This window comes from Vanacampus margaritifer, chromosome 19 (genome assembly GCF_051991255.1).
Source record: "Vanacampus margaritifer isolate UIUO_Vmar chromosome 19, RoL_Vmar_1.0, whole genome shotgun sequence".
NCBI lineage: Eukaryota > Metazoa > Chordata > Actinopteri > Syngnathiformes > Syngnathidae > Vanacampus > Vanacampus margaritifer.
Genome location: NC_135450.1, coordinates 7631554 through 7646261, shown reverse-complemented (window position 1 = coordinate 7646261; position 14708 = coordinate 7631554). Strand labels below are relative to the sequence as shown.

Sequence of the window (14708 nt, the reverse complement as noted above, 5' to 3'; positions counted from 1 at the left end):
AGGCTATTATTATTACAAATATATATATATATATATTTTATTATATGTATTCATTGTGAAAAAGATTTGTTTTATGGAATTTGTTGTATAGCAATAATATTTAAATGTTTTTAAAACAAACTGGAAAATAAAAATAAATGAACAATAATATTAATCGTGAAAGTATTTCAAATTATAATAAACATAGCCAAATAAAATATAATAATAATAATACAAGAATACACACAGATAAAGTAGTAGTACTAATGTTGTATTTATTTGTTCATGGGTTATTAAGGAAAAACCTTCTTAAAACCCAGCTCTCTGTAACAAGTTATTTATTTAAATTTATTTACTCGATATTTTGTTTTTGTTGTCCTTATAACGAGGAAAAAGCAGACAGACTTCCTCATAGCAACAAAAGACGTACAACTCAAGACTCCGCCTACGTTACCTTGGAAACGCACAAAACATTTCAGTGCTAGACCGGAAAAGGGTACACTACGCACCTGTGGGGTGCTAGCTTTTTAGAAAATTAACACTACGAATACTACTTCATGTCAGCGACACAAATACAAAATAACCCGTCCATATCCAGTAAAGTGTCTTTATCCGACCAGCGCACTAAGTGAGTTTGTTTTCACGTTGCGTTTAGTTAACTACCTGTCACAAGTTACGTCTCAAAATTCCATTCGGTTCACTTTCTTTCCCGTACGGCCAATTCGCCATTAATTGCTTAGTGAGAAAATGGCGTTGGCTAATTTGTTTTTAGTCTGACCCACTTTGCAGGGTGGAAGGGTGATATTGAAGGACGTATCACGACGGGGGATTTGCTTGACACACAATGTCAAAAGGCCAGGTCAAGAAGAAGGAGTCCACTTCCAGCAAAATATCTGACGTGCCGACAGAGTGAGTTTGTGTTTTCGTCTTATTATGTAGATTTAGCACAAACCCAATTTATTCATAAGCTTCCTGCAACATTTTTTTTTTTAATGTAGCAGTTCCACATTGGTACCTAAACTCTTTTGTTTGGTTGTAGGGTTATATATGTGTAAATTCATACATTTATTATAATTCATTACAGTCTGGGTAGAACTGCGTTTGAAACTGTCAAACGGAGGTGTACTTTGTTGGGAAAAGGACTAAAAAGTTTGGAGTTGCAATATGGATGGCTGTAAAATGTGTTTTGTATAGATCACAAATGAGTTTCCCTGAGCTCTTTTACAAACATGTGTGTTATGTTTGAATACTTGAATACTCTAAATTCATTGGAAATAGTGGCCAGTTCTGAGGTTCTGAGTTTGACTCGTGTGGAATGTGCACATACTACAGCTTCCTCACACATGGCAAAAACAGGCACATTAAGCTCATTGAAGATTCTAAATTGTTCATAGCTGTGATTGTGAATGGCTGTTAGATGTGCTCTGCGATTTGGGTAGCGACCAGTCCAGTGTGTACCTTTCGCCCAAAGTCAAGTTGGGCTCCTGCTTACCCGAGACTCTGATGAACACTAGCACAACAGAAAATGGACGGATGGGGTTCCTGAGCTGTTTAAGTAGCAACTGTGTGTGAAATATTTCACTCCCCCGCCAAGTTTGTTAACCCAACGAGTATAGCTTCAGACCAAACTAAAACAGCTGACAGACTCTGTAGCAGGGAGTCGTTTAACTTCCTGTTCCAATTTCAGAGTATGTTCAGTACCAGTCACTTCCACTGATAGCCTGGACGACGTGTGGCCCGAGTGGAATGATGGCGACGTCTACAGGGAGAAATGGGACTCGGGCAAAGCAGAAGATCCAAAGAAGCCTCCTCCTCCTAATGTAAAGGAAACCCTTTTGAAACTTAAACGGAAGACAAATCAAATAATGACCTTAGCTGCATTTGATATTTTTCTGTTACAGCTCCAGATGTTCTTTGAGGATCCAGAGGGGAAAATATGCCTTCCGGCTTCCTTGAATGTGCAGTACTGGAGGCGCCCTATGGAGTTTCTTGTCAACATGGTAAACCTTACAACTAAAATACAGCCCATTTATTTTCTCTCCATTTATTGCTAGGATGTATTCCAGACCTGATTTAAAAACAAATGCAGAAGCCATTCTTACAACCCTGGCACCTGTAAAGATAAAGTTCATTATGATCCTTTTACCATCATCCATTACTGTCTATATATAGCACTTGTCCACAGTCGCGTCACAGAGTTGGAGCCTATCCCAGTAGACTTTGTTACACACCGGACTGGTTGGCAGGACGCCAAGGTTGCTACATTGCCAGCAGCACATTCATGATAAAGTATCGCCAAAAACGAAATGTTACCGGTTTGATGTTGTATTTTTATGGAGTATATAATCAATTAAATGCAGAATAAGAAAGCCGATCAAGTTTCCTGATGACCCGATGGAAATGTTAACGTCGATGCCGTTATTTTAACTTTTGTTAACTACCTGGTCAAGAATTTTACGAGTCTCATTTGCTCCTTTACTGTTTTTTCATCACTCTAAACGCCACCTTTTAAAGTGTAAGTCAACCCCCAAAAATGTATTGCCAATAATACGTTCTGTACAACCCCAATACGGTATTCTACCGTGGAATATGAGTTAAGCAGCAAAATCCAGCAGTTTTTGTCATTATCAGAAGGCGGCCATTTTTCCATTTGCTGTCGAGTGAAAATGACATCACAGTTGTTCAGGGCTCAGGTAACAACCAATCACAGCTCAGCTTCAGTAAACAGGTGCCTGAGCAAGTGTGATGTCATCTTCAGTCGACAGCAAGTGGCAAAATGGAAGCCCCCTGAGATGGATAAAAACGACTGGATTTCGCTGCATAACTCGCATTCCACAAATGTAATATTGATCAGAATGTCATGTTTAGACTCGTGAGGTCACATATAAGATCTTATTGTCAAGAAATGTTTAAGGTTGACTTCCCCTTTAAATATAGCGGTATATGTGTCAAGACATTGTTTCTTCATTAAAAACGCCAGGGGTCCCAGATTTTCCATAGCACGAAGGTTAATTAACAGTTAATTGCTTGTGTGGTTGTGTTTCCGACTGTATTTTTGTTGCGATTCTCCAGTTGTGTTTGGTCATGCCGCTCGGTGTGTGGCTAGCCTCGGAAAGTGCTTTACAAAATGGATGAATGGAAATTACTCCCCATTCCCCAAATAGGCCTGGCACTCTCTTTACTTGGGAAAACAAACACCCTCAGCCTCCACATGAGGAAACATGGTCTTTATGGTCCCTCAATGATGTTTTAATTGCAGCACTTTTCACTTCCACATCCCTCAGTTTGTGCGATTCTTGAAGGCCTTCCTTTTTTCTTTTTCTTTGAATGAGCCATTGGCAGATTGCAATCTGCCTTTTCACTCCTGCCGTCAATAGAGTTTAATTAAATCCCTGCGACGGGGAGCCAAGGCCAATCGCAATCGCTTCCCGCCGTCTCCAGTTTGCGTGAGATGTCGTCTCTCTTCATCTCTCATTTCTAAAGCCTTTTTTATCGACTGAAGCGCCGACTCATTGAGGTCATCTCCTACGCGCAAAACACGGCCTCCCTTGCCCCCTCTGTTGATCTCTTGTCACCATCAGCGAACACAATTGTTAATATTTAATTAGTCGTTCTTTGGAGTCTATTAAGGCGCTTGTAGAATGTTCATGGCGGACATGGCAGTCAGGGGAGTATCACGGTGAGGCTAAGACCAGCAAAGGCCCCCCGGGGAAGTTTTAAGTAGGACACACATTGGTGTCGACTTTAAAAAGGTTACCTGTGAGTTGCTGCATGGCACTGTGTTGTAGGAGTGCACTCATTTCCACCCATGTGTTATTTTAGGTGCCAACAGTTGTTGAGAATACACAGAGCTTCGACCTGGTGTCCGCCAACCAACATCTGCTTAGCAGCGAGGTAAGTATACACTATTTTTTAATTCCAGGGAAATTTAGATGGTAGATCAGAGGCCTCCAGAGTTTTTCCTCCGAGTGGCAGAAAAATCGAAGGATGCGCCTTTTTCCCCCCTTGAATTTTTCAAGCCAAAATCGGTACAGCCCCTGCACTTAACGGCAGAAAAATCCCAGAGCCATCTATCCTAACTGACCTTTTTTTTATAGTGACAGTGTGTGTCAAAGCAATAATTCATTTAACTCATTTGCTCCCAAAAACGTATAAATATGTTCTATTTTAATTCTTACCGATGTCCCAAAGACGTATTTCTATGTTTTTTTATGCTAGAGCATACTGAAGGTTTTGATGCAGCCTCTGAACTGAAGAGAATGGTATTTACTACAAAAAACAGCCAGCAGGTGGCAGCCAAGTATAAGAGATCAACCAGGGCCAAAAAGCTTTTTGCCCATTGTTTTAAACAGATATCTGAATAATGATGAAACTTAGCTATATTCTAATTCTAATTGCTGCTAAACGGAAACAGATAGAAATATACCTTTTTTTCTGATGGAAGAAGAGACTGGGAGTGAATGAGTTAATTTAAAAACATTTTTGATTTCAATAACAGGCTCCCAGCCATTTTCACTGAAGCAACCCCCTTCGCTCCCGGCTGTCTGACTGGATTTTGACTGATTTTGCAAGGCCCACAGAATATTGTGTACTATTGCTATAAAAACATGGAACCTACCAAAAGAAAGATTAGAGTTCTTTCATCAGGAAAAAATTATATTTGTATTTGTTTCCGTTTTACAGCAATTAGCATTGGAATATAACTAAGTTTAATCATTGTTCACAAATCTGTTTAGAACTGTGGGTAAATTACCTTTTTTCCAACATGGCCCTGGTTGATCTTGTTTGCTCTGCTGCCACCTGCTGGCCGTTTTTGTAATAACTACCATTTCTTCAACCGTTTTCTGTAGTTGAGAGGCTGCATCAAAGCCTTCTGTGTGCTCTAGCATTAAAAACAACAACATAAAATCTTATAAATACGTGTTTGGGACACTTGAAATATTTACAAAAAAACAACATATTTGTACGTTTTTGGAGCAAATTTGAAGCAGGTAGTATCTTTATTCTCCGAATCCAGTGATCAATGAAACATTTTGCATATTGTTCTCGCTTTCTTTGTCCAAGCTAATGAGGTGGATAATCAGTGAGATCTACATCGTTTGGAAAGTCTTTCACCACCCGGAAGCTTCAGACCAACATGGCTGGAAACCTTGGGAGCACATCTACTCTCTGTGCAAGACGGGAAAAGGCCACGTGCCACTCTTCAATATCTACGGGAAATACTTTGTCCGACTCTTCTGGATGGTGAGTATCTGTCATGCGGAAAATGGACCCAGAATGCGTCACTATGATGCAGAATTCTTCCTGATTGTCAGCAAAAGAATGGTCGTTAAAATATGGTGTTACATCATCATCTCCATTGGCCTAATAAAACATGAAACAGTGGTCGCAAACATGGTTGTTGTGATGGCAAGTTCCCAGCTCCTCCCTGGCTTGATTATTTGCTCGTCAACCGCTCCTTTCGCTGCCTCAAGCATCTCATTCTTTCATGGTCTTTTTTTTTTTTTTTTTTTTTTTAATCCACACTATCACTATCATTCTCTTTTTCTCACACTGTTCTTCACATTAAGGGAGCTTTGGATTAAAGGCAACTGGAGTAAGGAGAAGCTATTTGGAAGTCAAGTATACACTACTCCAAATCCAGTTGCCCTCCATTTAACCCTCCTCCGGATAGCCGCGGCCTGGTTCAGACTGGCTATATTTAATGTTCTGCCCTTTTGGGCGCTGGATTCTACCAACCTCCATGGGGCAGTAGCTTGACAAAAAACGAAAACTTACATCACGTACCGCTCGGGTCGGAGACAGGCGCAGCTGTGAACAGGTTATTAACGGCCGTCTGTGCAGCGCTCTCCTCTATGCAGTGTTGTTGTTCGCAGAGAACACCGCCCCAGACAGGTCCTGACACCACACAGTGTGCTAAAACACAAACTCACTGTTTGTTTGTTTCCAACAGATGAGTGTGGGGGGGAAAAAAACTGTCTTTCCTCTGTGCATTCAGGGATGCTGGAGGAAGATAATAGTGGATGATTCCATGCCGTTCGACAAAGACCACAATCTGCTGCTGCCCGCCACCAGCTGCCGGGCAGAGTTGTGGCCCATGCTGTTGGCCAAGGCGCTCCTCAAAGTTAATAATACAAGGCCTCTCAGTGAAGATGTCAATAGAAAGTGAGTGTCATTGTTTCAGAATTTTGCATAAGCATTTGAAGTCATGTGTTTACTACTAATTTACATTTAATAATGCATATATTTGTGGAGACTGGGCTCAAGTTGTATTTTACAATTTTAAAAATGTGCAAAATTTCACAAGTTGCTTCATGTTAAAGATTAGCGCTTGATATGAAAAGCAAAATGCACTGAGCTGTCACCAACGTCTTACAAGTGCAATTATGCCATCTAGTGGCAGAAAAATGACCTCAAAGCAAATCAATATCACACTCGTTTTTTTTTACAGTACGATACATCGTTTTAATATTAACTCAATTTTATGGTTTATAATGGAGTTACTGTATCACTGACTAAAGTCATATTTCTATTTATCATTTTCCACTTTTATGTTAAAGCAAATGTAATTAATCTTATAGAGGATATTTTGAATTTCCTAATCCAACTCTTTAAGAATCAATAAAATACTGTTTGCATCAAATTGTACCTTTCGGCTCCATTGTGGCCACTTTTGACCACCCCCAGATTTTTCTTTCTTGCAATTTACTGGACTGAACCATACAATTTGGTTAAAATGAGTATTAACTCTGGGTGTCAGGTGATTAAATTTTTTTTTATCGCAATTAATCACGTGACTTCAAGAGTTAACTCACAATTAATCACACATTTTAGATCTGTCCTAAATGTACAATAAGTTTTCATACTCTTGTTAACATACAGTAGCTAAAAAATAAAATTTAATTAAAAAAAATAATTATAAAAAGAGTAAGATGGATGCTAAAAAACCTACGGAGCCCCTAAAATGACATGGGAGATTTATTTATTTATTTTTTTAAATATGTTTCTTGCCTGGACAAGAAACATATTTAAAAAATGTTTCTCCCATGTCACTTTACCCCTCCGTAGAGACTAGAGGATTGAAGGGGGCGGTCCTGTTTCAAACGCGGGTACGGCTCCTGTTACTTACCATTGCATTTAAATCGTTAAGCTCTGAATCGTATGGCATCACCCACAAAGTTAACATGGCGTCCTTCTCAGATGGAGGACTTCATTAGCAATTTGCTGTATTAGACTTTGTCATTTAGTTATTCGTGGAGCACGCGGTGAGCACATCCAAAGCACAGCTCGGCTTTTGGCGTTGACAGTGTGTAGATTTCAATTTACTTGGTTGTTTAATTTCAAGCTTGATGGGTGGGCAGGACCACTCACTTGAAAAGTGAATATTCCTTAGTAGTCATTTAAATGCACTTCTAAAAGTGTTGTAAACTTATGTAACAACCGTGTTTTGCTGACTCGACAAGATCTTGGTCTGACCTCATTCCTGTCCTGGCTTGAGTCAAACTTGGTGGCATGTCAGTGATGGAGCACGGTGGCGTGTGTAGAAGGAGCGTGTTCCGCTGTCCACTGAAGGTTGACCGACAAATTAATCTTTCATCTGAGGCAGGAAACAAAGGACACTTTTTTTTTCTCTCCCGTTGAAGCATTCATAAGTCATTGTGTTATTTATTTTATTTTTTATTTTTTGGTCTCCTGGGCAAAGTTTTATTTTTGAGCTGAGTTGGTGAACTTCTGTAGTGGATTCATTTCCTTGAGTGCTATGACTGTGGACCAGACACAACAATTCCCAAGAGGGCCAATTAGAGCTCATTGGAGCCATCTGTTTCTACTGAAACATATTCACTGTCATACACTGACGTCCACACGAGTGCTTGAAAGCTCTCAAAAGGCTAGGATGTTCATGTTGCTTCTTCCAGGTTTGCTAAAACACATTTCTGTATTTAACAAGATACATAAAGTGAGTAATGAATAGTGATTTTTATTTTTTGGTGTGTGTGTGGCTTAAGTAATTTATTGTTAGACTACTTATTTTATGTCACTCATGTGCTAATATTTTACTCTTTGCTGAGATAAATATATTCTCTGTCTTCTGTTTTGTCCTTGATGCAGCAAAAGGTGTGTCCAATACTTTTGTGCTGAGCCACACATTGTCAGACCTCAAGCAATTATCATTTACAGAACACAAGGTGGCCAACTTGGTATTGTTTTCAAGATACAAGCCGCCGATTGGCACAATTGTTTTATTTTGACTTGAGCACAAACTTGAGATACAAACATTGCATGGTGGCAGCTGACTCAACTCGCTTCACAGCAAGCGTCAGTTTGGCAGATATAATCAGTAAATGTTTATTTTTATTTATTTTAAATAAAAAGTCTTCACACTGTTTTTGCCAACTAAACTTTTCTCAACTAAAAGTTTTTGTCAAACTAAGCATACAACAAAGGGCATTACACGCAGTGTATCAATACAACCATTTAGCCTCCGCTACCTTAATGCTAACATACAACAGCAAATGCTATCTATTCATGGGCTAACAATTAGCATCTATGCGGTCGTTGCTGTTTAAACAGCGAATGAATATCTTTACACAAACGGTGCTACAGCAAATGTAGGTAGACCATGTAACAGGCACATATTCTTTGTCTTCTGCAAAGAATGACGAGCATTACTGCTGTACTAAGAAGCCACGGCAGGACAGTATGGTATATCTGTAAGTCTGTCTTATACTGCCCCCAGGTGGCCAAGACGCACACACCAGAATGATCAGCACTATTGGCGGAGAAAGTGCAACAAAAACTTTTTAATTATTTTCAATAAATTGTATTTAAATGTCATCACTTTGTGTTTATAAAGTGTAATATTAAAGCGTGCCTTTTTTCTCATTAAAAACACATGACATTTTTGGGGTGTGTGGAACAGATTAATGACATCTCCATTCATTTTAATGGGGACAGATGATTTGAGCATGATCTAGAAACAAATTAAACTTGTATCTCAGGGCACCACTCTACTCTTTTCAATATTCCTAACTTCTCGTTAGCACAAACACATTTTTTTTTAAATGATATTGTTCCTGAATGGTAAGCATCATATTTATTCATATATTATTATTTGTATTCATTTCGTATTTTTTCACCTGTACGTTTTCCCCTTTCAGTAAAATGTCACAGCTGTCCGACGAAATAGGAGAGTTCAACTTCATCCACCACCTTACCGGATGGATCCCAGAAATCAGCCCCATAAAGTAAGAGCCTCACATATCCGGTGTACTGCTCCACATAACTATTATGTAAGTCTTTCTCAGCATTGTGTATACAGGTATTGTAAGATTCTGTCCCTCATTTGAATAATCGTTTAGTGATCCAAGAAATCTTACCTTTCTTACAAGGATCTGGTTACACAGTACAGTGTGAGCAATCTGATTAATTACATGTAAATTAGCGTGTGTAGTTTGATAGAAATTGGGTGGCCATTTCTATCATAAGTGGATGCAAAAAAAAAAAAAAAAAAAGTCTCAAGGGCCAATGTAAGAAATCGAACAGGAAGTTAGCTATTTTGGTTTGGAGCAGCCATTGTGGGTGAATTCCAGAGCTCGTACTTTGCCAAACACCTACAGTCCTAGGGAATTTGCCCAAATGAGCCCCATTCCGCAGCAGGTATTCTGCAGGTATTAATGCATGCATCTGCAATTTCTATTGTATTTGTTTATTTATTTTGTGACCTTTCAAATTGTGTATTGTTGTTTGTCTGCTTCTACTTACTTACGGGATACTGTTTTTGTTTATTTATTTAAAAAAAAAAATTACAGCATAGAGCAATTTTAAACAAATAAAGGCGGCACTAAATTGCCATGATCATTTGCCTACTTTGGAGGTGATGAAGGGGAAAACATCTAGAGAGGAAAAGCCTGATTTTTAGAGTTTCTCCCTATTGATACCTCGGAGTTTGAACATAATTCGTTCCTGCGAAGTGTTCAAAGTCTGAATTGTTCAACATCCAAAACATGTTTTCCCATAGGAAATAATGTAAATGCAATTGATCCGTTCCCAAGCTCAAAAACAGAAAAATCCTATTTTAATTTCTATTTGTTTTTTTACATTTACATTTACTATGCAGTATTTAAACAATAAAACATGCCTCAACTTTTTTGTTGTGGTGTGATGGCATCAGTGGATGAAAAATGCTAAGTTAATGCTTGCTTTTGTTCAGTGCTGAGTTTGTGTATTTTACATTGGGCATATTTTTGGACTACTAAGGAGTCCTTGCGTGTGTTGTTGAACAGCTCGTACCACTATTTACGGAAGTCGTCACGGTAGTTACAACGGCGCGATTATCTCTTTCCTAATTCCACTGTGGTTCGTAGCACTGTACGTTTTTCTTTGCTGCCACTGGCACTGTTCTTTGAGCCCATGGCGAAGAAAATTGTTGTGGAAAAATCAAAATAGAGTTGCAAATGTATGGAGCACCTCCGGGAGTATTCACGATCTGACTGGAAATGAGCAGTGCACCGTCTCAACTACCGCGACGTGAGCATTCAGCTTCGCTCGGCTTCGCTCGGCTACCCGTTTTCAAGGTGCGTTCGGCTTAGCTTGCTTTGCTTGGGTGTTCGAAATGCGAGAATGAGTTCAAACCCCGAGGCACTTTTTACTCCGATTTTTTGGTTGAAGTCCGATTTGTACGAGTTCCGAGACGTTCAAACTCCGAGGTTCCACTGTTTCGGCAATATACTTACGTAATATATCACAGAAAAAACATCCCAAAAAACCACCCTATTGCTTCTTTAAACTCCTCCCAGCTACGTATGCCGGAGAAAAACGTGGGATTTCTTACAAGGCAACATCCCGCAATTTAAGCACAAAACCTTGAAAATGCAGCAGAAGAAGCATCACTCGAGGAGGAGTTCTTCCCTCAGTGAACACAGGAGCCATCGCGACATGGACAAAGGTTAGGTCACAAACACAGTGCAACACCATCTCTGTCTTTTACAGATATAAGTATAATTTGTCTATGCCGAGTGTTGTCTATACCTCTATTTTCATCCTTCTGCATCCATAATTAAACAAGTATGGAGCATGACAATGAATATTTCATTTTACGGCAGAATCTGGGACTTGAATTTTTTAAGGGCTCACCCTGATTGCTTTCCCGGTGTCACTTTGCTCATTAGCTACGGGACTCCGGAACTCCATTTTAAAATGATTATTTTTTTTAAGTCGTTTGAAGCGCCACTTCCTGTTTTCCTCAACTCATGTATTATTGAGCGCAGGGGTGGGTCCATCCTTGTACGGCGGACTATAAATAAACCAGCAGAGGGAGCAGCGGCAGGTTGAATCCCGTGCAGGGCAGAAGAGCCGCCCCAGTTAAGTGTGCTGGTCTCATGACGGCAACATTATGATAACAAGATAATTGTCTCGTAATTACTTGAAAGCATGTGGGATGCAAATCTGCCAGTTTGGCGTTATTCCATCCCGACTACCTGTTAGGTTGTTAAAGGGCGGCTGCTCTTTTCATATTCTATTGAACCCACGTTAAATTGCCATAAAGTGCAACACAGTGAGCAGCTTCTGTGTTACATTCTTAAAGCACTGCCTTTTCCTAAAGCATATTAATTCAGCAGCACTCCCATCATGGCCCTGTTAAATTGACTTCCAATGTCCCTGAGCTGGTTTTTATCTCATAAAACAGTTTGAGATGCATTAGGTCCAATTGTAGATAACCTACACACCGCGTGTTTGACCTCGGCACAGAGACGAATGGACTCACAAGACTCTCTTGATTTAACTAATGAAAGATGACATTTCTTATCTTCTGAAATTCTTATGTTTTGATAAATGACATCTTTATTCATTATTGTTTATGCATGTTGAATTCCCAGGTAACAAAAAATTAGTGGTGTGCGCCAGCTTCTATCCCAATCAGCTACGTGATGATCCTTTTGTATACACAAAACTGGTATGTATTTTGCCGTATTTGGATAATCTCTTTGAATGAGTGCTGTTGTGTCGACTCGAGCCGATTTTACTGCAATCGTCAGTGAAAGGTACATTCACAACTGGTGTTTTATTTTTATTTTTGGGTTAACATGAAACATAAATAGTAAATCTATTAAGTTTTATAGGAGTAGGAAAATGAAGTACTTTACAATATATTTGTAACCCCCACCTCCTATTAGATGATAAAACAAAGGGTCACCTATTTTCTTGTAAGTACACAGGAATTTCCCTTCTTTTTTTTCAGTATTATTTCATTGACAAATTTTAAGCTTTCTATCTTTTATTCTTGTAAATTTAAAACTTTTCTTGTAGTGCTACTTCGTTGACATAAAATTAAATTTTCAAGTACTGTAAATTTCAACTTTCCTCTCATAATTTTTTTTTCTGATATCATGACTTAAGGTTGATTTTTTTTTCTCAATATTTAGACTTTCACTTTCTCTTGAATTTAAACTCATCGAATGCAATGTTTTCATAATTTTCCTGACTTTATTTTTATAGTATTACCACCTTATTCTTGAACCTTATTTGAATGTTTTGTCATTTTTTTCCACCTTAAAGAGAAAGTAAACCCCAAAAATGTATTTACGATAAAATGTTGTATGCAGACCCACTAGTCTTAACATGGTATTCTGATTATTATTTTTATTATTAAGCATAATAAAATCCACCCGGCCATTTTGCCAATTGTCGTCTGATAATCACAATTGCTCAAGTAACGACCAATCATTGCTCAGTTTGTGAATTTCACATGTCCAAACTCAGAAAACAGTTGCCTTAAGCAACTGTGATGCCATTTTGAGTCGAGCAAGTGGCAAAGCCGCTGAGATGGCTAAAAACAGTTCAATTCATATTCTACGAACACAACCGTAATCAGAATGCTGTGTTTAGACTAGTGGGTGCGCATAAAACATAAAGAAAATGTTAGTGTTAGTTTTCCCTGTAAATCTTATAAAATGTTTTTATCTTGTTGTAACGTTTAATGACAATTTTTTGCAGGCTGATTCCTCGGAGGCTCTACGTCGCTACAACCTCTGTCTGCGCCACAGCCATGTCGTCCTGTTGACCCAGACCCGAAAGTGCCCCTTGGAGTTACCATACCAGCCCCCGCCTGAGCCGCCATGGAAACTGATCCGCAAGAAACGCAAGAAGGCTGTGATCAGTTCTGAACCACAGAGTAAGCAGGGGGGTGGGGGGGGGGACGGTCGGTTGCTACAGAGGCGTATATCAAACCATTTTGTGAAATTCTGTGATACGGTGTAGGTGAATGTCATGGATAAATATGAGTAGAGCGCGTAGCAAATTCTAAATCGGGAGGAGCTGTGCATGAGAGGTTATACAGCATTGGAAGATAGTGAGAATTCTGTAGTGACGAGCTTATGTCTGACATCATTCATGCAAGAAATGAGATCAAGAGTGGGTGTGATGTGTGTTTTCCGTTTCCCCTTACCACAGTTATTCCTTTGCCGGAACCTGAGGAGTTCATCGCCATCGCCAGCCCCTTCATCGACCAGCGTGTCAAAAGCCCGCCGAGCCCCTCGACAGAGCGGTGTGTGTGCGCGCTCTGAAATATTTTCTAAGGATGAATCATATCTGCCATCTTATTCATTTAGCTGCGTTGTAGACACAAATGTGACTCATGACTCATCTCGAGACGACACAGTCGATTGCTGCTAACGTCTCGGCATATGATGTGCTTGTGTCATGATGCCGCATGATGTATACACACATGATATGCATTTTTATGTCAGCGTTGACAAGTGGAGCGTTCCGAAGAAGCAGAGCTACACGCCCCCGCTGGAGTCCATCCCCGAGGGAGCGGAGAACGAAGGCCGCGAGCCCATCGATCCGGATGCTGCTGAAAGCGAAGCTAACTCTGAAGCCATTGTTGAGGAGGTCGAGGTACTTCTAATTAACATACTCTCTGCAAGGGCACGGGTGGCATCATTTATGTCATCTGACATGCGCATTTTAAACCGTTTTTATTAGGGGTGATTGATACCACTTTTTTTTCAGACCAGCCACAAGTGATGTCATACTTTTTTTTTTCTATAGGGGCGGAGAAATTTTTCAGCCGATTATGGCCTTTCAAATGTCGACCAAAATCATCAGCCATACCTTTTATATACACTATCCATTTGCGACATTTATACACAAGTGACACTGGCCTCAATATGTGTTGTTATTACGCATAAATCTATACCACAACGTTGTGTCCTTATACTGAATCAATAATTACATTTGTTGATTCAAAACAAAGCAAATTCAATTTTTGTTTTTGTTTCCGTTAGCTATTAGCATTAGAATATTGCTAAGTTTCATCATTATTCACAAATCTATTTATAACTCTAGGTAAATTAGCTTTTTTTCAACATGGCCCTGGTTGATCTCTTTTGCTCTGCTGCCACCTGCTGGCCGTTTGTGTAATAAATACGATTTCTTCTGTAGTTGAGAGGTTGCATCAAAGCCTTCTGCATGCTCTACTAGCTCTAGCATAAAAACACACACAAAAAGTATAACTACCTCTTTGGGTCACTTAAAGCATTTAAAATAAAATGTATTTATACGTTTCTCAGAACCGAATTTATATATATATATTTATATATATTTACAGTTGATCCCCGCTATTGGCAGTGAATAGGAATCAGGCCGGCCCGCGAAAAGTGAAAATCCATGTCTAATTTTATTTTGTAGTTTTTTTTTTTATTATCGAACAATTAATCGGCAATCAGCAT

At 39.3% G+C, this 14708-nt stretch overlaps 1 protein-coding gene across 5 annotated transcripts in view; it reads left to right on the top strand.

Moving 5' to 3' along the window:
- Positions 1-467: 467 nt before the first annotated feature.
- Positions 468-14708, top strand: part of adgb (androglobin) — a 45250-nt gene continuing 31009 nt past the window's right edge. For 2 of the 5 annotated variants that reach the window (XM_077551912.1, XM_077551909.1), the window contains exons 1-13: positions 468-607; positions 752-888; positions 1667-1799; positions 1881-1979; positions 3802-3873; positions 5044-5223; positions 5978-6144; positions 9138-9224; positions 10776-10924; positions 11856-11932; positions 12973-13150; positions 13429-13522; positions 13725-13875. In XM_077551912.1, coding sequence (XP_077408038.1) covers positions 824-888; positions 1667-1799; positions 1881-1979; positions 3802-3873; positions 5044-5223; positions 5978-6144; positions 9138-9224; positions 10776-10924; positions 11856-11932; positions 12973-13150; positions 13429-13522; positions 13725-13875 — 1452 coding nt within the window. In that variant the 5' untranslated portion in view covers positions 468-607; positions 752-823. Of the gene's footprint in view, positions 889-1666; positions 1800-1880; positions 1980-3801; positions 3874-5043; positions 5224-5977; positions 6145-7835; positions 7896-9137; positions 9225-10775; positions 10925-11855; positions 11933-12972; positions 13151-13428; positions 13523-13724; positions 13876-14708 lie in introns of those variants that run through there. The other 3 variants (XM_077551911.1, XM_077551910.1, XM_077551914.1) reach the window with 3 other exon arrangements.